Source organism: Typopeltis vanoorti, chromosome 9 (assembly GCF_054136105.1).
Source record: "Typopeltis vanoorti isolate ZY-2024b chromosome 9, IOZ_Tvanoo_1.0, whole genome shotgun sequence".
NCBI lineage: Eukaryota > Metazoa > Arthropoda > Arachnida > Uropygi > Thelyphonidae > Typopeltis > Typopeltis vanoorti.
The window spans coordinates 125,435,816-125,459,693 of NC_143557.1; the positions used below are offsets into that span (position 1 = coordinate 125,435,816).

General features: G+C 35.5%; 1 protein-coding gene across 1 annotated transcript in view; it reads right to left on the minus strand.

The window, feature by feature from the left end:
- Window positions 1-23,878, minus strand: part of LOC150103506 (type I phosphatidylinositol 4,5-bisphosphate 4-phosphatase-A) — a 150,074-nt gene that overhangs the window by 89,142 nt on the left and 37,054 nt on the right. Inside the window, exons 3-4 of the mRNA XM_090397953.1 lie at window positions 21,377-21,483; window positions 1,730-1,832 (exon numbers count right to left, since the gene is read on the minus strand). Coding sequence (XP_090254079.1) covers window positions 1,730-1,832; window positions 21,377-21,483 — 210 coding nt within the window. The remainder of the gene's footprint in view (window positions 1-1,729; window positions 1,833-21,376; window positions 21,484-23,878) is intronic.

Sequence of the window (23,878 nt, forward strand, 5' to 3'; positions counted from 1 at the left end):
GGGATTGGATTATAAACTATTGGCATGAATAAAAGGATGGCTGACATATCAAAAAGTGGTATATGGGGAGTGTGAATCTGTATGATTCAAGGTAACCCAGTGGCATGCCTCAAGGATCAGTCCTGAATCCATTGTTATTCAATCAGTAGATTGAATAACAATGGATTCAGGACATTGGGAAGGATTTGACATGTGAAATACAGCTATTTGCTGATGATGTAAAGATAGCAGGGTAATCAAAAGCGCTGCTGTATGCAGTACTTGCAGAATGATTTGCAAAGGCTGGAATTGTGGGCATGTGAAAATGACTGTCATTCCAATGTTAATAAATGTAAAGTCATGCACTTTGGCGTGATCAGATATCCAATGTCGTATTATATTGGTAGGATTATGCTTGAAGAAACTGATGAAGCTAGGGATCTTGGAGTTTTAGTAGACAGGAAGTTGAAGTTCAAGGGTCATATAGTAAAAATTATAAATAAAACTCAGAGAATAATGGCAATGCTGAAACAATCCTTGACATGTAGAGATAAGGCAGTAATTTCGCCTCTTTACAAGGGCTTGATAAGATCTCACTTGGACTATTGCACTCACATTGGTCTCCTGGTTTCCATGGTGATTCTGATACAGTGGAGAGAGAGAGAGAGAGAAAGAGAGAGTGCAAAGGAGAGTGTCAAAAATGATGTCAGGATTGTGGAATACAAAAGACTGATTAAGAATTTGTAGGCTGCAGAGATTTTGTAGGCTACTAGAAAACATGAGAAAGAGGGGGTGATATGATTGAGACTTACAAAGTTCTGAAAGGGTTATACAGAATTTCAGAAGATGGAATTTTTCTGAAAGGGTGGGGAAAGGATGCAAAGGCATCCATGGAAGTTGAGAATGAATGCTATCAAGAAAGAGGTTAGGGATAAATTTTTCTCTCATAAAGTCATGTATGATTGGAATGGATTGCTGTTGGAAGTTGTGTGTGGTTCCACATGTTACTCGTTTTACTACCATCATACATGTCTTGTATGATGGTAGTAAAATGATGGTAGTACATACTTCTTTGGAATAATTTTCTTCCTCATGCTTTTCCATTTCTCCTTTCTTGAGACTCCATTGAAGGCCTTTTCCAAATCAATGAAGACCAGAAAAACAGATTTAACATATGTATACATATATATTTTATCAGTATAAAATTTTTGCCATGATATCAAGTGCATCTTCAGTATGACTTTGAAATTAAAGAAGAACCAGAACGGTAGATTCAACAATGAAACGTGCAAACTGCATGTACATGATGTAGCGTGCCATGGTCTAATTACATTAAGGTTCTAGTAAAAATAACTTTCACAAGAAATTAAAAAATATTTTTTTAATTTTCTTTCATTTTATATTTTAAAAAAAAATATCTTGTTAGTTATTCTTTACTAGAACCTTAATGTAATTGGACCATGTACATCATGTACGTGCAGTTTGCATGTTCCATTGTTGAATCTACTGGTTTCTCTTTTTGATGTTTAATTTTAAAGTCTTACTGAAAATGCCCTTGATACTAGAGCTAAAATTTTATGCTAATTAAAAATATATATGTAAGTTAAACAATTTATGTTAATTATGTCATATATTCCTATTCATCAAGTTAAAGAATATTTCTAGTGTACAGAAGTCTAAGAAACTTAATATATGATCATTACCTTCAAAATAATAATAATAATAATAATAAAAACTTTCAATTACTCACAGTAAATCTATTTCTACAATGACCACAAGAAACTTCACATCGTCCTGGACTCTCAGATAAAGTAGGTGATACCGGACTGGGAGCCAAGCTAATTATTTGTTTACTGAAAATAATAATAATAATAATAATACAAATATTTAATTAATTTTTTTCTTACACTTTTTTACTAAAAGTGAAAACAACAATAGATACTTTGCATGACAATTTTCATATAAAGTATATATACTGATATTTAAAGCATTATTTAATGTAAAAATATCAGTAATGCTTCACGACAAGCATTCCTAAGTCAGAATCAATAAAGAAGTATTTCCTCACTGCTTAAAACTAATTACTGTAAATTTTTCTTGTTTTTCACATACTCATACTGTTTTTTTTTTTTAATTGTATCTTCTAATTTATCTTCACTAAGTTTGTGTTTTACATTATGTATTTATCTCAGTTCAAGTATTTTTTGTCAAAAAATAGTATACCAGTAAGAAATTCTCAATAGCAGACTTGATGAAAGGGTGTTTTCAGATTATTTCATATCACATTAATAAATTATAATTTATGGAATTCATATTCATAATTAGTAAATTTTAAGAAAATAATTAACCCTTATTAGAAAATTTCAGGAATTTGAAGTTCAAAGCTCACAAAGCAAAAATTGTAAATACAACCCAGAGGAAAACTGTAATGTTGAAATGAACATTGACAAGTAAGGATAAAGACATCACTTTGGCTCTTTACAAAGCTTTGATATGACCATATCTGACCCATGTGAGCAGATTTGGTCTCCTAGATTTGGAGGGAATAAAGTTGTGGAAATGGTGCATAGAAGAACAAAGATTGTATTGGGATTATGGAAGATAAATTACGAGGATAGACTGAAAGTATGTGGACAATGCAGACACTGGTAAGCAGGAAAAAGAAGATGATATGATAGAGGTCTATAAACTTCTGAATGGGTGTTATCAGATGTTGTCTTCTGATGAAATTTTTCATTATACAGAAGGCAAGGAGATAACACAGGGCATTCATGGAAGTTAAGTTTGTGTACTTAAGGGGCAAGAGCTAGATTTTTCTCTTATAGAACAATGGGTGAGTGGAATGGTTTGACTGTTCAAGTGGTGAGCACATGAGTTTAAGAGAAGGTATGATAGATGATGTGGGTAATGTCTGACCTCCCTTGATGTCTTTAATAATATCAGATGATCTGCTTAAAAGGGTCAAAGCTCATTAACTGTGAGACTTCTATATGGCCTGTAAAGAATTTGCTAGGAATCTGTAAGGGCTAGCAATTTCAGATTTAGTTACCAAACTATATTTTATTTTGGTTTAAGCCAATACAGAATAATGGTACAACAAAATGCAATGTCAAACTGGTGGAGGAATTATCTGATTAAGCAAGGCCTCTGCTGTTTATCAGGAAATGGGCAAACAGTGAAAATTCAGCTATAACAACAAACTAACATCAGCATAATTCAATGTAAGCATCATCAGATTACAAAGTATTAAAGGAAAAGAAATGAAACTGTATGAAACTGCATGAATATAACACAGATGTTATATTTATGTAATAATTACAGTAGTCAATACATCAAACATTAGGATAATCTTATTGAATGGCAAGGAATATCGAGTAGAGTGATGTGGACAAACATCAAAATGAGGAATCCTTTCCTTTAGTGTTACATTGTGATCAGCATTCATTTTACACAAATTATGGACTCTATAACCGTTTTATAAATATTTTAATTTCCTGACATTTCGATCTTTATATGAAGGTCATAATCTAGAGTATACACATAAATATACAGAGACAAGCTAAATTACATTTCACATAGTATGCTGAAGAGATAATGATTTGATCAATGGTTATTCTACTGGCCTGACCTCTAGTGAAACTAAAATAAAATTACAATAAATAAATAAAATAAAATAAATTAACTACATCAAAGCTATATTCTATTTAAGACAACATCAGAGAAACATTCCTTCATATAAATGGTTTTGTTACAGTGAAAATGATGCCCTTATTTAACATGACAATTGTTATATTAGATTTAGAATCCTGGATTACCTATGGTTCTGTTTAAAGTTAACTCTTAGGGAGAAAGGTTAAGTGAATAGAATATGTACCTTCCATATGTTTGGGATTTTTAGACCATCATTATTGTTAAGATTAGGGTGATTGATAAGAATCTCACAGGCCTACTTAAATTTACATTCATACCATGTTTTGTTGTGATGTAAATTACATGTGCTTTTCCAGTCAATTCTATGTAAAGTGTTTAGGGCATGATCAGAATGACCAGCTTGACCATAGTTATTATATTTAATGTGTCGTTTATGTTCCTTTTTTCTGATCGGATCCTGTTTCCCCTATATAGGGCAAATTACAGGTGCAATAAATACGGTATACCCCAAGGTGGACCATTGGAAGGAGTGGATCCTTGGATGTGTTGAGTAAGTTCTTTAATTTTGCAAGAGGTTTAAAGATGGCTTTAAGGTTGTATTTTTGTAGTATTCTGTTTATTTTGTCTGATATCCCTTTAATGTATGGAATGGTTACAGTTTAATTATGGTCTTGTTTATTTTTGTTTTTAAGTGAGGTCTTGTACAGAATTTTGTTGATAGTATTTTGGCAGTCATGGGGCCAGATAGCTATCTGGCCCTGTGGCTGCCACACTACACACTTTCCTCACCCACCTAAACAAACAACACAAAGGCATACAATTCACAATCAAGATTGAAAAGCAGAATACACTTCCATTTCTAGATACATTTGTCACACGTCTCTTCCATCTGGCAGTTACTGTTTACCAGAAACTGATACATACTGGTCAATATACACACAAAAACTCCTAAGACCACCCAACACAAAAACTAAGGGATGTTAAAAACAGGGCTTTGAAGATTTTCTCCACTAAATAAGCACTTAAAGATGAATTAAAAGTTATCAGAATATCTGCCTAAAAATGGTAGTCAAAATACTATCAACAAAATTCTGTACAAGACCTCACTTAAAAACAAAAATAAACAAGACTATAATAAAACTGTAACCATTCCATACATTAAAGGGATATCAGACAAAATAAAGAGAATACCACAAAAATACAACCTTAAAGCCATTTTTAAACCTCCTGCAAAATTAAAGAACTTACTCAACACATCCAAGGATCCACCCTGGGGTATAAAGTATTCATTGCACCTGTGATTTGCCCTATATAGGGAAAACAGAACGCACAATTCCGATCAGAAAAAAGGAACATAAACGACACATTAAATATAATAGCTATGGTCAAGCTGGTCATTCTGATCATGCCCTGAACACTTTACATAGAATTGACTGGAAAAGCACATGTAATTTACATCACAACAAAACATGGTATGAATGTAAATTTAAGTAGGCCTGTGAGATTCTTATCAATCACCCTAATCTTAACAATAATGATGGTCTAAAAATCCCAAACATATGGAAGGTACATATTCTATTCACTTAACCTTTCTCCCTAAGAGTTAACTTTAAACAGAACCATAGGTAATCCAGGATTCTAAATCTAATATAACAATTGTCATGTTAAATAAGGGCATCATTTTCACTGTAACAAAACCATTTGTATGAAGGAATGTTTCTCTGATGTTGTCTTAAATAGAATATAGCTTCGATGTAGTTAATTTATTTTATTTCATTTATTTATTGTAATTTTATTTTATTTTCACTAGAGGTCAGGCCAGTAGAATAACTATTGATGAAATCATTGTTTCTTCAGCATACTGTGCGAAATGTAATTTATCTTGTCTCTCTACATATCTATATACTCCAGATGATGACCTTAATATGAAGGTCCAAACGTCAGGAAATTAAAATAATTATTTATAACATGGTTGTAGAGCCCATAATTTGTGTAAAATTAAATCAAAATGAGGAAACTGAGAATGAGACTTAGTTGTGAATTTGGTCAGAAAAACGTATCTTGATGTCATCTAATGATTTAAAAGTTCTTCCACTTCTACTAAAGAAGTGGAGGAATTTGAATCATTACAGAAGATAGTTAATATAAAAAGTTGGTCATAGTTGGAAAACTAAACAGAAAAGTATGAAACGAATACTAAACGTATAGAAATACTTTCATAAAATCTGGAAAGTACAACACTAATAATAATAATAATGGTAAGTACCCCATGGATTTCTGTTCAGGACATGGACTAGTCATTACTAATACCATGATCCAACATAAAGATGTGCACAAATTTGCATTCAGAGATGATACAAGAAATAAGAAAAGTCAATGATTGTAATTGTTGACCATGATATCTTCATGCTAGTTCAGAATACAAGAGCATACAAAGGGTATGAAATAAAAAGTGATTGCCATTTAGTTCTGAGCAAGATAAAAATGAACATTATATTGAAAAAATATTTTTTAATAAATATCTTGAAAAGTTTTAAAAAGAATCAGCCTAGCTGCTTTCAGAAGAGGAGAACTACTGAATCAAATATACAAATATTATTCAATAAAAAAAAGGAAAAAAAAAGTGTGAAAACAAGAACAAAACTATGGAGACAGTGGCAGACTGAAGAAAATACTGATTCAGCCAGAAAGATGGGAAGTTATCTGCAAGGACAGAAAAATAAGAACTTTAAGGTGAACTCAGGAAGTTAATCATTGAAAGAAGAAAGTTCTCAGCAAGTCAGTACAATATGCTCTGAGAGAATACAAAGCAAATTATTAGAAAGTAAAGCAATTTGCAAAACATAACTAAACAAGTCATGGAAGAACTCGAGTATGAACACAGAACATAAAGTATAGCAAAATATTTTGGATACTATTGAAAAAGCTTAGAGTTTGAGGAAAGAGTACTGTAAAAGAAATCAGATGATAGAAGTGACATGAAATATGAACCTTGTTCTCATGTCATCTTCTCATTTCATTTTAGTAATCATTGAAAGCAGTGACAGAATAGTAGAAAATATTCAAGAGGAACATAATCTGGAGTACATATCAACATTATTATTATTATTATTATTCCTGATACCTCCAAGGAGTCCGAAGACTCATCGCGGGAGGACATCTTCAACTCTCTCTACACCTTACCTCTACTACGAATCAATGCCATCTACCGCCCACCTCCAACACCACCACAACTAGTAATTTTTGTCTGTAAATTGCGTGTGTTCTGAAGGGCCGATTTGTATGTATGCGGGATGAAAAACCCGAGTTTCCGGGAGAAAAAACCCTGCTACCTCCGTATGAGATCGGCTAACTCACCATCGATTGAAATCGACCAGATAAAGATTCCTCCCGTCGCGACGAGAGGTAGAAAACATGAGGTAGAAAAAGCAAATAAAGATATAAAATCTGGAACGGCAGCTGGAATAGATATTGTTACTGAGAGATATTGTTAGAGAGGCCACACATCACTCATATACACTGTTATTATTATCTGAGATTTCCAGGGAGTCAAAGACTCATCAAGGGAGGCTATAAATCACCCAAACCAGCTGTCAACCTTCCCTTAAATTCATTCACTTACTAGATGATTCACTTACTACATAGATGGCGAACCTATGGCATGCATGCCAGAGGTGGCATGTCCGAGAATTTTGCTGGCATGCCAACGATTTACAGGTAATATCCTTTTATATGCTTACAAAATTTTTAACTTTTTTTTAGTTATTACAATACATACAAGTTAAATTTTGTTTTAAACGAGAGAGTAGCTATGAAGACGTGCATATGATTGGTGCAGTATTAACAAAAGATCATGCGACCTAAAAACATAGGCAACCGACAATTGTTGAGTTGAAATGCTAAATCTCTTCAACCGAATTCCATAACATCTGAAACTGTCATAACAACATTCACTATATATTTCTTCGTTTTAACACATTCACGACGGAGTGTTGTTTATCATTCTGACGGAACTTCTCATTACCGGCGGGCTCAACTCACACAAAGTTTCAACCCTTCGTTGTATTTTATTCCTGCTTGTTTGGATTAAGCTGGCAGGCGAATTCACACACGCATTATATGTATGGTGACCATTTTTTTTTTTGGAGAAAATAAAGGACAAATCAGAAATTGTTTCATAAAAAAAAGCAGGTTGCTTTTATTTGTTTCACTAAAACTATATAAAAATATACATAACATATACATTTTAAACAATCATATTATTACTTTAAAAAAAACTAATTTTGATACTTTTCACAAGACTGAACTTTTTTAGGTTTGTGTTTTAAAAATTCATAAAACTATATACAATTCATGTCACAGTTTCATTTGGGTATAAATTCATGCTTTCAATGTTTCGATTTTTAATTGTTTTTTTCCACTGGTCCACATATTGTTCGCTATTGAAAATACTCGTTCAGTGGGGGCATTAGATCCAGGGAGACATAAGCAAAAGTCAACGATTTTTAAAATGTTTTTAAAAGATACGCGTTTATTTGCAAAATATTTAAAATTTTCAACCCATCTACGTCGGCAGGACTCGTCATTTTGTGCCATTCTTCCATCTTTTCACTGGTGACATAACTTTTAATACACGAAACTTCATCAAATAGTTCGCTGTCATTTATGTTTAAGTTCCAGTGACTGGAAGTGAACAAAACACTTTCCTCTATCTTCGCCCACACAGGGATTTCTCATAGTAGAATCCATTCAAATACTTTCATTTGCATGAAACAACTGTCCCAGTTTTTTAAATAATCAATGTAGGTTTGGTAAAATTTATGAATTGCATCCTTAAATATATTGGCATCAATATTCAATTTACTATTTCAATTCACAAAATAAAAAACAAAATGGCCATTTTAGGAAAAAAAAAAAATCTAAAGGACAGAGCAGTGAAATAAAGGACTGTCCTATTAAATAAAAGAGTATGGGTGCCGTACTTATACGGCATGTTTCAATTCATGGTAGAATTTTATTTGCAGTTAGCCTTTGTGATCTGTCAATCATGACATCGAGAATTTCAAATGCAATAAAACAAACACTTGTTTCATGTAGTTGAAAAATTGACAACAGTTTTTAGTTAGATACTGTGTTTCAGTGCAACATATGATTTTCCTTGAGTCTATACAGCATAGTTTCTGTGTGTGTGTGGGGGGGGGGGGGGGACGATAATAGTGCAATTAGAAACAGCTGGAATAAAAACAGTGCTAACTAATGAATCACACTATTTGTTGAGAAATATATTACACAGACTGCAAAAGCTTCTGTAGCTTAGTCAGGAATACAATAAAACTACATTTGTTTTTCTGTTGGGGAGGGCATGTTGTTACCGCTTGGAGGGAGTTACTATCGCCTCGACGATATTAACTTATTTACTATATTTACTAAATTTATATTTACTAAAAATATTGCTAAATATTTTTCGTGTGTGAGGTAATATGCAAAACTTTTTAATGTCTTTTTTTGTAAAGTAAAATCAGGGGTGCAAGGGCAAGTTATATTCAAGTAAATACGGTAAGCATTTCGCCGACAAGTTGACATCCTTCTGCTGCTTCCTCTGCGCAGCTGTCCTCTATGGTGAGTTGAAATGCAGAAATATTTTTCTCATCATCGTTTTTTTCGCCTTTCAAACCAACATCATTAAAATCAATTTGATAATACAATAATAAATTTTACACTGAATAATATTATAAATTTATATATAAATAAATATTATAAATAGAATAAAATATTTATAAAATTATAAATAATCATCATCATCATCAAATTCCTGCCATGTACCCTCAAGGGGTGTACAGGATATGATAGTACTACATGAAAAAAAATTATATCATTACTAACTTCCTATCTGCAATTTTCCTCCAAATCAGTCTGTTACTTGTCAAGACTCCAACATTACCAGATCTTATATTTCTATCATCTAAGGCACTTGGTACCGTATCAATGCACCTACATCTTGGTCTTCCTCTAGGTCGTTTTGCTGCCAACCTGGCAGAAAACACTTGTTTTGCTAATCTTTCTTTGCCCATTCTGTTTAAGTGACCATACCACGGAGATTAGCTCTGCTAACGCATTCCTGGATGATGACAATGTCAAGTTCTTTCCTAATATCCTCATTTTTAATATGATATTGCCATTGATGCCATCTGTTCACGCCTCTAATCTTTCTCAGGACTCTCATATCTGCGGTCTCTAGTCTTTGGTCAAGTGTTTTACTTCTGACCCAGCTCTCAGATCCATAAGTTAAAACTGGTTTAAACACTGTCTTGTATACAGCTAATTTAGTGTTCTGACTAATTTCTCTCTTATTCCATATGAATTTAATCAATTGACTTTCCACCTACCAGCTTTGCTGATTCTGTTGTCTATTTCCATATTTAATTTACCATCTTAACTAAAAATCGTGCCTAAGTAGCTGAAATGTTTTACTTGTTCCACAGGTTCTCCATTCACAACACAGTTGACATTTTCAATGATTCTGCCTATTTTCATTGTCTTGGTCTTTTTATTGCTGACCTTCATACCATATCTATTGCAACAGTTATTCAATTTAGTCAGAGAATCTTGCAGACTTGTACCGGATTTATTTAGAAGTATAACATCATCCGCATAAAGCAAAGAGATCACATTAACATCTCCAATTTTGATATCATGTTTAATGCCACTTTCCTTCATAATGTGATCCATATAGATAATGAATAACAGAGGGGATAATGTACATCCTTGTCTCACACCAGATTTAACATTAAACCATCTTCCTGTACTTCCTTCAATTCTAACTGCTGACTTACAACTCAAATAAAGACTAAGTATTTCCTGATATAATGCTCCATTACCACCATATAACTGTAGTGTATTGAATAGCTTCTCTCTCTTGGCACCTTGTCATATGCCTTTTCCAAATCGACAAAACTTAAATAGATCTTTGTTATATTCCCATGCTTACTCGACTATTTGTCGTAAAGCAAAGATTTGATCCTGACGGCCTCTATTTGGTCTGAATCCAGCTTGTTCTTCGCCAAGCTCTTCTTCCACAATCTTCTCAACTGTTTCTCAAGTATACTTGCATAGATCTTGCCAGGAACACTCAGTAGGGAAATACTTCTGTAATTCTCACATTCAGTTTTATTTCCCTTTTTATATATGGGTACTATAAGAGCTCTGCTCCAATCATCGGGAATTCGTCCCTCTGTCCAGGCTTTCTGAACTATGCAGTGCAGCCACTGTAAGACTCTTATACCAGCATACTTCAGCATTTCTGGTCGAATATCATCTACTCCTGCTGTACCGGAGAGAAGAGGCAAGGAATAAGAAAAGTCTCATTGACTATGTTATTGTTGATAGTGATGTTTTCTCCCTGGTACATGCTGCCTTTCCACATATCAAGCCTTTGACGGCTTTTTCTACTTCAAGTTTGGATATGTATTCCTGACTGCATGCCTGGTCAGTGTTTTTTCCATGCTGTCATCACTGCTTGTTTCATTTAGCAGTTTTTCAAAGTAATTACTCCATACTTCAAGGATATCTTTTTCTCTGTTTTCATGTCCCCTTTATCATCTCTAATTCCTTTTACAGTACTCTTTCCTCCATTTCTGAACTTCTTCAACAACCTCCAGAATATTTTGCCATCTTCTTGATATTTATTTTCTATATTCTTGCCAAAGTCCTCCCATGACTTTTGTTTAGCTAGTTTTACACAGTGTTTAGCACTCTTGCATTTGTCTCTGTATTCTCTAAGAGCACAAGCTGACTTATTTGCCAGGAACTTTTGATATGCTTTCTTCTTTTCCTTCACTGCCTCTTTAACTTCCTGTGTCCACCATGGAGTTCTAATTTTTCTATCCCTGCAGACAACTTCACCACATGCCTCTCTAGCTGAATCAATCAGGGCTTTCTTCAAGGCTTGCCACTGAATCTCCAAGGTTTGATTCCTGTTCTCAAACTCTTTCATTTTTTCTTCAATAATCTTTGTGTATTTTAGTCTAAAGTTCACATCTCAACTTTTATTCGCTTTAAAACTTTTTTTCATGTTATTCTTTTCAATATGAAATTCAATTTTATCCTGCTCAAGACTAAATAGTGATCGCTTCCAATTTCAAATCCTCTGTACACTCTGGTGTCCTGTACCAGGGAGAAAACATCACTATCAACAATAACATAGTCAATGAGACTTTTCTTATTCCTTGCCTCTTCTCTCCATGTGAATTTGTACACATTTTTATGTTGGAACATGGTGTTAGTAATAACCAGTCCATGTCATGAGCAGAAATCCAACAGGTATTTATAAATAATTATTTATAAAATATATTATTAATTAACTAATTTTATATTAATTTTTCCCCTACTAAAAACTGCCCGGCACGTCAGAAACTTGATGTGTAAACTTTTGGCCCGCGCACATAAAAAGGTTCGCCACCACTGATACTAGATTACTTACTTAAATCCATTCATTCACTAGATGCACTTACTACCCCTAAAGGCAAACTATTCCACTCACTCACTACTCTCTGGGAGAAAAACCTAGCTCTTTTCTCTTCCTTGACTGTGAACAAACTAAACTTCCATGGTCGCCCTCGTGTTCTCTCCCCACCTTCCATATAACCAAAAATTTCATTAGATGATATCCTATAACACCCATTCAAAAGACCTCTATCATCTCTCTGTACACTCTGGTGTCCTGCACCAGGGAGAAAACATCATTATCAACAATAACATAGTCAATGAGACTTTTCTTATTCCTTGCCTCTTCTCTCCATGTGAATTTGTACACATTTTTATGTTGGAACATGGTGTTAGTAATAACCAGTCCATGTCCTGAGCAGAAATCCAACAGATATTTATAAATAATTATTTATGAATCATTGTATTATTAATTAATTAATTTTATATTAATTTTTCCCCTACTAACAATTGCCCGGCACGTCAGAAACTTGATTTGTTTTGCACATAAAATGATATCCTATAACACCCATTCAAAAGACCTCTCTCACCTCTCTTTCTCCAGTAAACCAGAATCTGCAATCCACATACTTGCAATCTGTCCTCATAATCTAAATTCCATAATCTGGATATAATCTTTGCAACTCTTTCAACAGCTTCTTTATCCCCTTGGAACCCAGAAGACCAAATCTGCGCACAATAATCCAGGCATGGTCTTATCAAAGCCTTATAAAGAGGCAAAATGACTTCTTTATCCTTACATGTCAAGGTTACTTCAACATCGCAATTATTTTCTGAGTTGTATTTGCAGCTTTTGCTATGTGACCTTTGAACTTCAAATTCTTATCCACCATTACACCAAGATTCCTAGCCTCATCTGTTTCTTGTAGCATAACCCCTAATATATGCCACTGGAAATCTCATCATGTAAAAGTACATAACTTTGTACTTACTAACATTGAACTGACAGCATTTTGTTTCCCAAATTTCAAGCCTATTCAAATCATTTTGCAAGTGCTGAATATCAGTGGCATCCCTCATTGCCCTGTCTGTCTGTCTTCACATCATCAGCAAACAATTGCACATTTCCTGATAAACCCTTCCTAATGTCATTAATGTATAGATTGAACAACAAAAGGACTGAACCCTGATGTACACCACTGGTCACCTTAAATCTGGCAGATTCACACCCACTGTATACCACTTTTTTGATATGGCTGTCAACCATCCCCTGATCCAAGTCAACATTCAAATCTCCTATTCTCCAGTTTATGCAACAGCATTTCATGTGGTATCTTATGAAATGCCTTAGAAAAATCTAACATTATCATAGTGTATCCATTCCCTTGACCCAACTCAGCTGTAACTTTGTTATAAAATATGAGCAAATTGCTAAAACATTACCTTCCTTTAGTAAACCCAAGTAAACTTGGGTTTACTTTAGTAAACTCTGATGTAGGGAATTTTCCCTACATCAGAGTCACCTCAGAAAAAATCAATAAAATCTTAAAAAAACATGACTTGACCACTTGTTACAGACCACATAGAAAACTGGCATCCCTTATCCGCTCTACCAAAGACCAACCACTTCCCCTAGACCTACCTGGTGTATACCAGGTCCCTTGCAGCTGTAAACTGTCCTACTTTGGCCAAACAGGCAGGACAGCAAATATCAGAATCTCAGAACACAAGGATTACATCCGATTCCACCAGTACAGCCACTCTGGGCTTGCAGACCACGCTCTGGATACTCGCCACAGAATAAGATGGAAGAAAGCCACAGTAATACACCGCAGCAAGTTCAAGTATGAAAGACTATTCATGGAATCAGCCTCGGCCCTTAGGAACATGCCAAACCTCAACAAATTTGGATGCATGAAACTGCCCCAAATTTGGGAAACTTTTATCAAAAGAACTTCAGCCCAAAGGCCAAGAACTACCAATATAGCCCGCCAGGGGGCACCATCAGGACTTTAGGAAAACGCTAGCGTCCTAGCCTCAGTCTCATTTGTTGTATTAGTACTTGTGTGCACGTGTCCTTTTAGTAAGTTCCCAAGAAGATGGCAACGTAACGTTCGCCGAAATATCGGAAAGTGTATATTAAAGTTTCTTTAATCTATATTTCCAGTATATGCTGTCAATTCCTTAAATATTAGTTATTATGTCTAACCAGCGTATAAGCCTCTCATTTTATCCCAGCGTACTCATTTGAGTATAGCACGTAAAATGGCCTAGTGGTGACATCTCTTGCACGACAGTCAAGCATCGGGGAAGGTTACAGTTTAAGCAAGCCCTATTCTGCAACATCTTAGCAAATTAAAAGTTAGGTGATGCTGTAGTCATAATTTTTCAGTACATATTCTAAAACTGACCTGTCAATTCCTGTATGATAATTCAAGTGCTTTATTTCTTGTAGTTTTTTCGAATATTTTTTCATTGTGCAGACTATGTGTTACAAAGGTAAGTACTAAATACATTTTTTTATATATCAGCACCTCTGTTTGATTACGGTTGAGAACGCATACAAAAAGGACCTGTACTCATTTGAGAACATTGGGCTTATAAGAAGTATATATATATATATATATATATATATTTTGTTCTAGGTTTAGTACCTCTGAAAAAATGGACCCCGATGAATTTCTGCAAATAAGTCCAGTTCGGTTTTATGGAAAGCATTACAGAACACTTGGGTTAGCTGTGGACGACTTAGCAAATTCCAATCACCAAGATATATCCGTAGTTATCATTCCTCCTGATGTTGATTATCAAATGGATAACGAGGATATTAATGACGATGATCTTCAGCCTGACCACCTTCCCAATGACGTTCCAGGGGAAATAGAACTTCATTATGTGAGTGACGAATCAGACAGCGATGATGATGATCTTCCTCTAGCCACGATAAGACAACGTTGCTTGGCTGCACAAGGTAAAGTAATTACCAACGAGCCCGTATGGACAGAAGATATCTTAGACATCAGTAACCACAGGGTATATGGACCGTCTGAATAATGTGAAGGACCAAATGCAAAATAAAACTACAGTTGAAATATTTGAAAGATTTATCGATAAAGAAATTATTACCGTTATTATTGAACAGACCAATTTGTACGCTACGCAGAACAATAATCATGTATTTCAAGTAACTGAAGAAGACATCAAGGTATTTATCACAATTCTACTTTTGAGTGGATACCACAGGTTGCCCAGAGAGCATCACTATTGGTGTTTAGATGAGGATCTCCTGGTTCCCTCAGAGGCCAACAGTATGTCAAAGAACCATTTTCAAGAAATCAAGAAATATCTACATTTGGCAGATAATTCACAAATAGATAAAAACGATAAAATGTATAAAATAAGACCTCTAATGGATTAACTGATAAATCCTTATATATCAGTTTATCCTCTAAATAAAAATTTTCAACAGTTTGGCATATTCAACAAACGTCTCTCAATCAATGAAGCCATAATCAAGTATTTTGGGCATCACTCAGTTAAGCAGTTTGTTAATTTTGATACCTGATCTGCCCATTGCACTCATACGCACATTTTTTTTTAAATTATGCTTCTTTTTTTTTTTTTTAACTGTCAGTATAGTGTAGCATTTTGACACATTTCCAACTAAATAATATGAAAAATACTTAGTCTTTATTTGAGTTGTAAATCAGCAGTTAGGATTGAAGGAAGTACAGGAAGATGGTTTAATGTTAAATCTAATGTGAGACAAGGATGTACATTATCCCCTCTGTTATTCATTATCTATATGGATCACATTATGAAGGAAAGTGGTATTAAACATGATATCAAAATTGGAGATGTTAATGTCAGCTCTTTGCTTTATGCAGACAATTTTATACTTATCAATAAATCCACTACGAGTCTGCAAGATTCCTTGACTAAATTGAATAACTGTTGTAATAGATATGGTATGAAGATCAGCAATAAAAAGACAAAGACAATGAAAATAGGCAGAATCGTTGAAAATGTCATTTGCGTTGTGGATGGAGAACCTGTGGAACAAGTAAAACATTTCAGCTACTTAGGCATGATTTTTAGTGAAGATGGTAAATTAAATATGGAAATAGACAACAGAATCGACAAAGCTAGTATGGTAGGAAGTCAATTGAATAAATTCATATGGAATAAGAGAGAAATTAGTCAGAACACTAAATTAGCTACATACAAAACAGTGTTCAAACCAGTTTTAGCTTATGGATCTGACAGCTGGGTCAGAAGTAAAGCACTTAACCAAAGACTAGAGACCGCAGATATGAGAGTCCTGAGAAAGATTAGAGGCGTGAACAGATGTCATCAATGGCAATATCATATTAAAAACGAGGATATTAGGAAAGAACTTGACATTGTCAGCATCCAGCAATGCGTTAGCAGAGCTAATCTCAGGTGGTATGGTCACTTAAACAGAATAGGCAAGGAAAGATAGCAAAACAAGTGTTCTCCTCCAGGTTGGCAGGAAAAGGACCCAGAGGAAGACCAAGATATAGATGGATTGATATGGTACCAAGTGCCTTAGACGATAGAAATATAAGATCTGGTAATGTTGGAGTCTTGACAAGTAACAGACTGATTTGAAGGAAAATTGTAGATAGGAATTTAGTAATGATGTAAATTTTTCATGTAGTACTATCATATCCTGTACACCTCTTGAGGGTACATGGCAGGAATTTGATGATAATGATAATGATTATTCTTTTGCAGCTTTTCCCACTTAAGTAGGGTCGCTGTTTGTGGTGAGTCTCCTCCACAGCCTCCTTTCTTGGGCTGTAGCCACATCCAAGTTCTTTATCCTCAAGTCCTCCTCCACCATCTCCCTCCATCTCTTCTTTGGCCATCTGCACTTCCTCTTGCCCTGCACATCCATCTGCATGACCTTTCTTCCCACATACTCTTCCTCCCTCCTCATCACATGACGAAACCATCTCGACCTTGCCTCCTGTATCTTTGCTCCTAAGTTCGTAACTTTCACCGTTCCCCTTACATAATCATTTCTCAGACAATCCTTTCTGGTCACACTGCACATCCAACTAAGCATTCTGATCTCCGCTAGATTTTTCCTTTAAGATTGATCGGTACCCTCTTATCGCATAGCACTCCAGCCATCTCTCTCTCTCCAGTTCCTCCATCCTGCTTGTATCCTGCATCCCACTTCTTTCTCAGCCTCACCATCCTCTTTCATTGTTGAACCTAAGTATCTAAAGTCACTGACCTTCCTGATGACATTTCCTTCTAGTTCTAGATCTGTCTCCTGGCTGCCATCCAGGATGGGTTACAACATATAACTTTGTAACACATACTCTGTCTTACCTCTGCTCAGTCTCATACCTATCTCTTCCAGTACTTTCCTCCAACTTTCCAGTTTAGCTGCCACTTCTTCTCTTGATTCTGCACACAGCACGATGTCATCTGCATACAACATAGTCCAAGGCACATCTTCTCTCACCTCCTTCATCACCACCTCCATCACAATATTAAAGAGGAATGGACTTAATGCTGACCCTTGATGCAAGCCAACTGTCACTGGAAAACTTTCTGTCTCTCCCAGGCAGGTATGAACTCTTGTCTTCACATTTCTGTACATCTCCTGCACCAACCTGACATATTTCTCCGGTACCTACTTCTCCCTCAAACACCTCCAGACTTCTTGCCTTGGCACTCTATCATAAGCTTTCTCCAGATCAATAAAAACCAGATGTAGCTCCCGTTGCTTCTCTCGAAACTTTTCCATCATTTGTCGTAACCCAAAGATAGCATCTGTCATCGATCAACCAGGCACAAAGCCAAATTGCTCCTTTGCAATCTCCACCTCCTTCCTCAGTCTTCTATCAAGAACCCTCTCTAGGATCTTCATTGTGTGGGATGTCAACTTTATTCCTCTGTAATTCTTACAGTCTTGGGCATCCCCTTTACTCTTGTAGATGGGGACAAGAGTACTTTCCCTCCATTCCTCAGGTATATTTTCCTGTTGACAAACTTTTATTAACAGATCCCACAGCAGGTCAATTCCCTCTTCCCCTAGTAGTTTCCATGCCTCCACTGGGATCCTGTCAGGACCTATCGATTTTCCATTCTTCATCCTCTTTACGGCTGATGATGATAATGATAATATAAAAAAAATTGCTTTAAAAAAAAAAAAAAATTCTTGGGATCAAATGGGTTAAACAGACTAGTCAATGCATTGCCAGTTCTCCTGCACATTCTTTTAAAATGTTAGCCGATATACTTTCCAATCCCACAGCTGTATTTGCATTCAGATTCTGCAATATCCTAAGTACCTCCAATTAATCAACCTTTGTTCTCACATCAATCCCTGTCACCTCTGCCATAACAATATGGCAGAGGTGACAGGGATACACCCATTTTGCAATGGTGTATCATCCAAGCAAACGGTCACTCAATAGCTCTACAATTTTGTCTGCCTCTGTTACCTCTCAAGGAAATCCTGGAGAGTTTTTCTTATATGGTAAGCAGGAGATAGAATGACTATGGAAGAATAATTGTTCTTCCTCCTACTTGTCACACAATGAAAAACTCCGGGATATCCTTTTGCCTGCTCTGCTAACTTCTTCTCATAATCTGAGTTTGCTTTCCATACCTCGCTGGTCACCTTTTTTGCCTGTTTCTTGTACTGTTCCTGAGATAGCTGGTCATCTTTCTCCTTATATACTCTCCACAACATTTTTTTTTTTTTGTAGCTCTTGCCTAATGATATTACTGATCCATCTAACTCATAAGAGCCTTCTTAGCTCAGTTGATATAGATGAAACCCTTTAGTCGGAAAGACTTGGATTCGATTCCCGTCCATGACATGAGGAACCTTTATCTGGTCTCTTTCGACTAAAGGTGAGTAAGCCAGTCTCATATGGAGCTACATAGAGGGCTTTTTCACCAAGAAACTTGGAGTTTTTCATCCCTCAGAACAGGAAAACTGGCTCGTGAACAGACACACAGATCTGCAGTCATAAAATACATGCTTAATCCCTCATTAGGAGGCTCAACCAGCCCTGAGGGACAGTGGAGGAAAGAGGGGAACCCCCACACAAATAAATCTAACTCATACCCAATTTACCCTCCTGAACTTGGGTACATAGTGTGATATTGCTTCCTACTCCTTAACTATTCCCCATGCACTGTGAAAATCCTTCCCTTGCAGATCTTTATGCCATGGTACAGCTTCAATAATAGTATCATAATCACCTGCTTTGTAGTTCCACATACACCTTCCCCCCCTTCTTAACTGAAATTCCCATGTTTTGCTATTTCCCAAGTCTCTTGACTTGGGAGCACAATGAGCACTTTCCTTAAATGGAGGCAATGTAGCCAACTTAGTTATGGACAGGTTTTCTGATTCTATAACAAAATCTAACACTTCCATACCCCAAGTTCCCTTTGTCATGCTCTGCTTCAAGTAATTATCTCTTAGCAAGTGTATTAATTCCATTTCCATGATTTGTCCTTCTAATCTGTCTCAAAAGTTGAAGTCTCCCCTAATAATTACTCAACTTGCATTCACTGTACTAATCTGCTGCTGCATGTCTTCTACATCATCCCCGGCCTATAGCAGGAACCATTTTATATTTTGTCCTATTGGCCCCAATCTCATACCATACTGACTTAAAAGAACTGCCATCTGCTCTCAACAGTGGCATCCCACCCCTGTCTTGTGTACTCTATCCTCCTTGAAAATACTAAATCCATCACATTCTATCCCTGTAACTAAGTTGTATGCTGTTAGCCAAGTCTCACTTATGCATATGACTTTTGGAGGTTGTACTAACCAATGCTAAAAAAAAACTCCTCTCTTATTCCTGATGCTTCTAGCATTAGTATACAGAAACTATAGCATCTTTTTAGCCTCCAACCACCTTTGCATCCTAAAATGACTAACTCATTTGATACTGTTGCCTGGGAGAACAGATTCTGCATTTTTTTTTTTGTTCATTTCATGGGTGCTTTCATACTTATCTGCATTGACCCTAATTTCTTCAGACTTTGTGCTTCCACACTTTCAGTGAACAAAGCTCCCTCTCTAGACACCTAACTCTGAGCCATTTAAGTGCAGTCCATCAGCATTGCACAAATCTTTCCATCCATCAAACTCAGGACACAATTCCAAAAACTCTACATCATTCCTTTTGCACAAGCTGTGTATTGATTCATTAACTATTATCACTCTCTCTCTCTCTGGTTGTTCCATCATGTGAATGCTACTGTGTGATTGTCCATCGATCACTTTCACCCATGCATATGTCCTGTCCGTTTACATTTTAAAATATCCAACACTTTCTTTGCTTATATTTTCATTCTTTATTTTTGTATTGTAGTCTAATGTTTAGAATGGCTATCCCCATGTTATGTTCAGTTTCCCTCATTCTGTCCAATATTTGTTTGGGTATTGGCCATGATTCATATGTCATAACTGGAATAAACCAGTGGTTGAAAAGTTTAATTTTAGCTCAATTTTCAGTAAGTATAAGCATTAATGTAAGAGAATGTAGTTTATAATATATTAATTAAACACAACAATAGAAAGTCATTCTGTTAATCTTATATAAATTTATTGTTCAAGTGGCTAAATTCAATAACAGATGAAAGCTCAAATACTATTAAAAATTTCTTAAATCCTCAAAACATAATTATTAAATTTGAACTGAATATACATGCAAGTAGAAGAAATCCAGGTAATGTACATAATAACTAGTGGTGAGACACCTTTAAAGCAGTGATGCCTCAAACCTTTATGGATCTCATTAGCAAATCTAAAACGGTGGCTTTTAACTCAACACTTGTTAAAGTGATCATGAATTAAAAAGTGACAGGAGCAACCTTTTATACATGTTTTATGGCTTATATATATATTCCCCCCCATCCATAATGTACCCTAAGATAAACATGAAATAAGTTTGTTCATGATATCTTCAATTGTGTATCATTTGTCAATTTTTATCTTGCTGCATATCAGCAGCCACTACTCAATCACAAGTGAGCATTTAATTTTTAATTAACCTCTTAAACATTAGATAACTGTTTAATTAGCCTCTTAAACATTAGATAACTGTTTAATTAGCCTCTTAAACATTAGATAACTGCTGCTTTATGCCTTAAATGGAATATCTCAGTGAGCTCTTTATAAGATATGAATTCGCTGAAAGAGTGTTCGTGTCAGTGTAAGTAGATTGCATTATAAGAAAAAAAAAAGAAATCTATCATTTATATCCTTTTATGTTGAAACTAGCTATATGCCTACCAGTTAGCTCTTGGACAAGCAATCCTTTGGGAAGTGGCTTTGCAAATGAGAAGACAGTTACAAGGACACCGAACATACTTCTTTCCTGGAGGCGCATTCTTGATTGGCTAAAGATAAGTTAATTGTAAACAGATTACTTTTAATTTAATATAATACCAAAAACAATTGGATTAAATCAGTTCTATGGCTGTAAATGAAACATTTCTCATTACTAGGTTTAATTAACATTGCAAATTAATTAACATTCACAAAGCCCACATGTATATGAATAAAATTAATAAAATCTAATGATATCGGATGACTTGAATCCAGTTAGAGTTAAGATCTATGATTGTAGTACTACTACTACTACTAATATTTCATGTGGCAGTGGGTTTCACGCCATCTGGTGCGAGGTGGAATCTAACAAGTTCAATTACATAGTGGGGTGTTGTTACAGACCTGGTGGATCAGTTGCTAGTGATGAAATAATGCATCACCAAATAGAAAAGAGGAGCATGGAAAGAGTAATCACAATGAGACTTTCATCATCCAAACATTGATTGGGTAGTAGCAGAATTTCATGAGAAGAATGAAAATGCATTTATTGAACTATTGCAGGACAACTTCCTCAAGCAGCATGTGACAGAAGGAACTCAAGGTCAAAGAGTGTTAGATTTGATTATAGTGTAAGAAGGCATTTCAGACAGTGATCATATGGTACTCACTTGGAAAGTGATTAAGTTTATGAATGTTCCATTCAGAAAAGGTTACATGCTGAAATACAATGCAGGAAATTATAACCAACTGAGAAGTATACTGAGTTAAGTGGAATGGGATTGGTTGATGGATGGGAAGCGTTTAAATAACACTTAAATTGTGCAATATCAGAATGTGTCCCGAGAGTTCGAAGAATAAATAGGGTAGGAGTCAAATGGATGTGTAATCTTATTAAGCAAGAGATTCATAAGAAAAGGATGATGTGAAAGGAATACTGTGCATAAGGATGGTGTGCATTAAGAAGATTATAAGCAGCAGGCCAGAATAGTCACAGCTAGAATAGACTGGCTCTGAATGCTAAAGACAACCAACAAGAATTCTATTGATATGCTGCAAGTAAAAGAAAGAATGAAAATGAAACAATAACTCTTATAATTGCAGATGGCATGAGGGTTACAGATGCAGAAGAGGTTGTTCAACTAATGAGTACCCATTTTGTTTTTGTTAAAAGCTATCAACTTGGTGCAAGCGACATTGAGCTGCTACCTTTTCACTGGATGAAGAAACTCAAGTGTATGAGGATGAGGTATTAGAGCTGTTGCACAAACTGAATAAGAATTCAGCAATAGGAACTGATGGGATATCATGACGTGTGCTAAAAGAGTGTTCAGCTGAACTAGCTATTCCTTTGACCAGGCTATTTAATATAAGTCTCAGAACAAAGAAGATTCTGTAGGAATGGAAAGAATGTATGGTAATTCCAATGCACAAGGGTGGTCAAAGATCAGTATCCAACTAGTGACCAATTAGTATCTCAGGAGTGGTGATGAAGATTGTGGAAAAATTGGTTAGGGCTCGCATTCAGAAATGGGTTGACAGTGAATCTCTACTTTGCAATGAGCAACATGGGTTTACTAAAAGAAGGCCATGTTTTAGCAACTTGCTTGCATTCTATAACAATGTTACTATTGAACTGGACAAGGGGAACGGATACATCATGATACTTCTGGATTTTGCTAAGGCTTTTAACAGAATACAGCATGATACACTGTTGCATAAATTGGAGAATATAGGTTTGGGTTATAGAATATTAGCGTGAATAAGAGAATGGCTGACTGACATATCAAAAAGTGGTATATGGGAGAAGTGAATCTGCAAGATTTAAAGGTAACCAGTGGTGTACCACAAGGATTAGTACTTGGTCCACTGTTATTCAATCTGTACATTAATAATATTGGGAAGGATTTGACAAGCAACATACAGCTATTTGCTGATGATGCAAAGATAGGTAGAGTAATCAGGAATGCAGCTGATATGCAGTACTTGCAGAATGATTTGAATGGGCTGGAATTGTGGACATGGGAAAATGGATGCCAGTTCAACGTCAGTAAATGTAAAGTCATTCACTTCAGCAAGATTAGATATCCAATGCTGTATTATATTGGTAAGATTATGCTAGAAAAAACTGATGAGGCTAGGGATCTTGGAGTGTTAGTAGATGGGAAATTGAAGTTTAGGGGCCATGTAGCAAAGATTGCAAACACAACTCAAAAGATAATTGCAATGCCAAAACAAATGTTCATATGTAAAGATAAGGATGTCACTTTTCCTCTTCACAAGGCCTTGATAAGCACTCACTTGGACTATTGTGCACAGCTCTGCTGGTTTTTTGTCATGATTCTGATGTATTGGATAGAGTACAAAGGAGAGTGTTAAAAATGACATCAGGATTGTGGAATACTGATTATGAAGACAGATTGAGAATTTGTAGACTGATGACATTAGCAAACAGGAGAAAGGGGG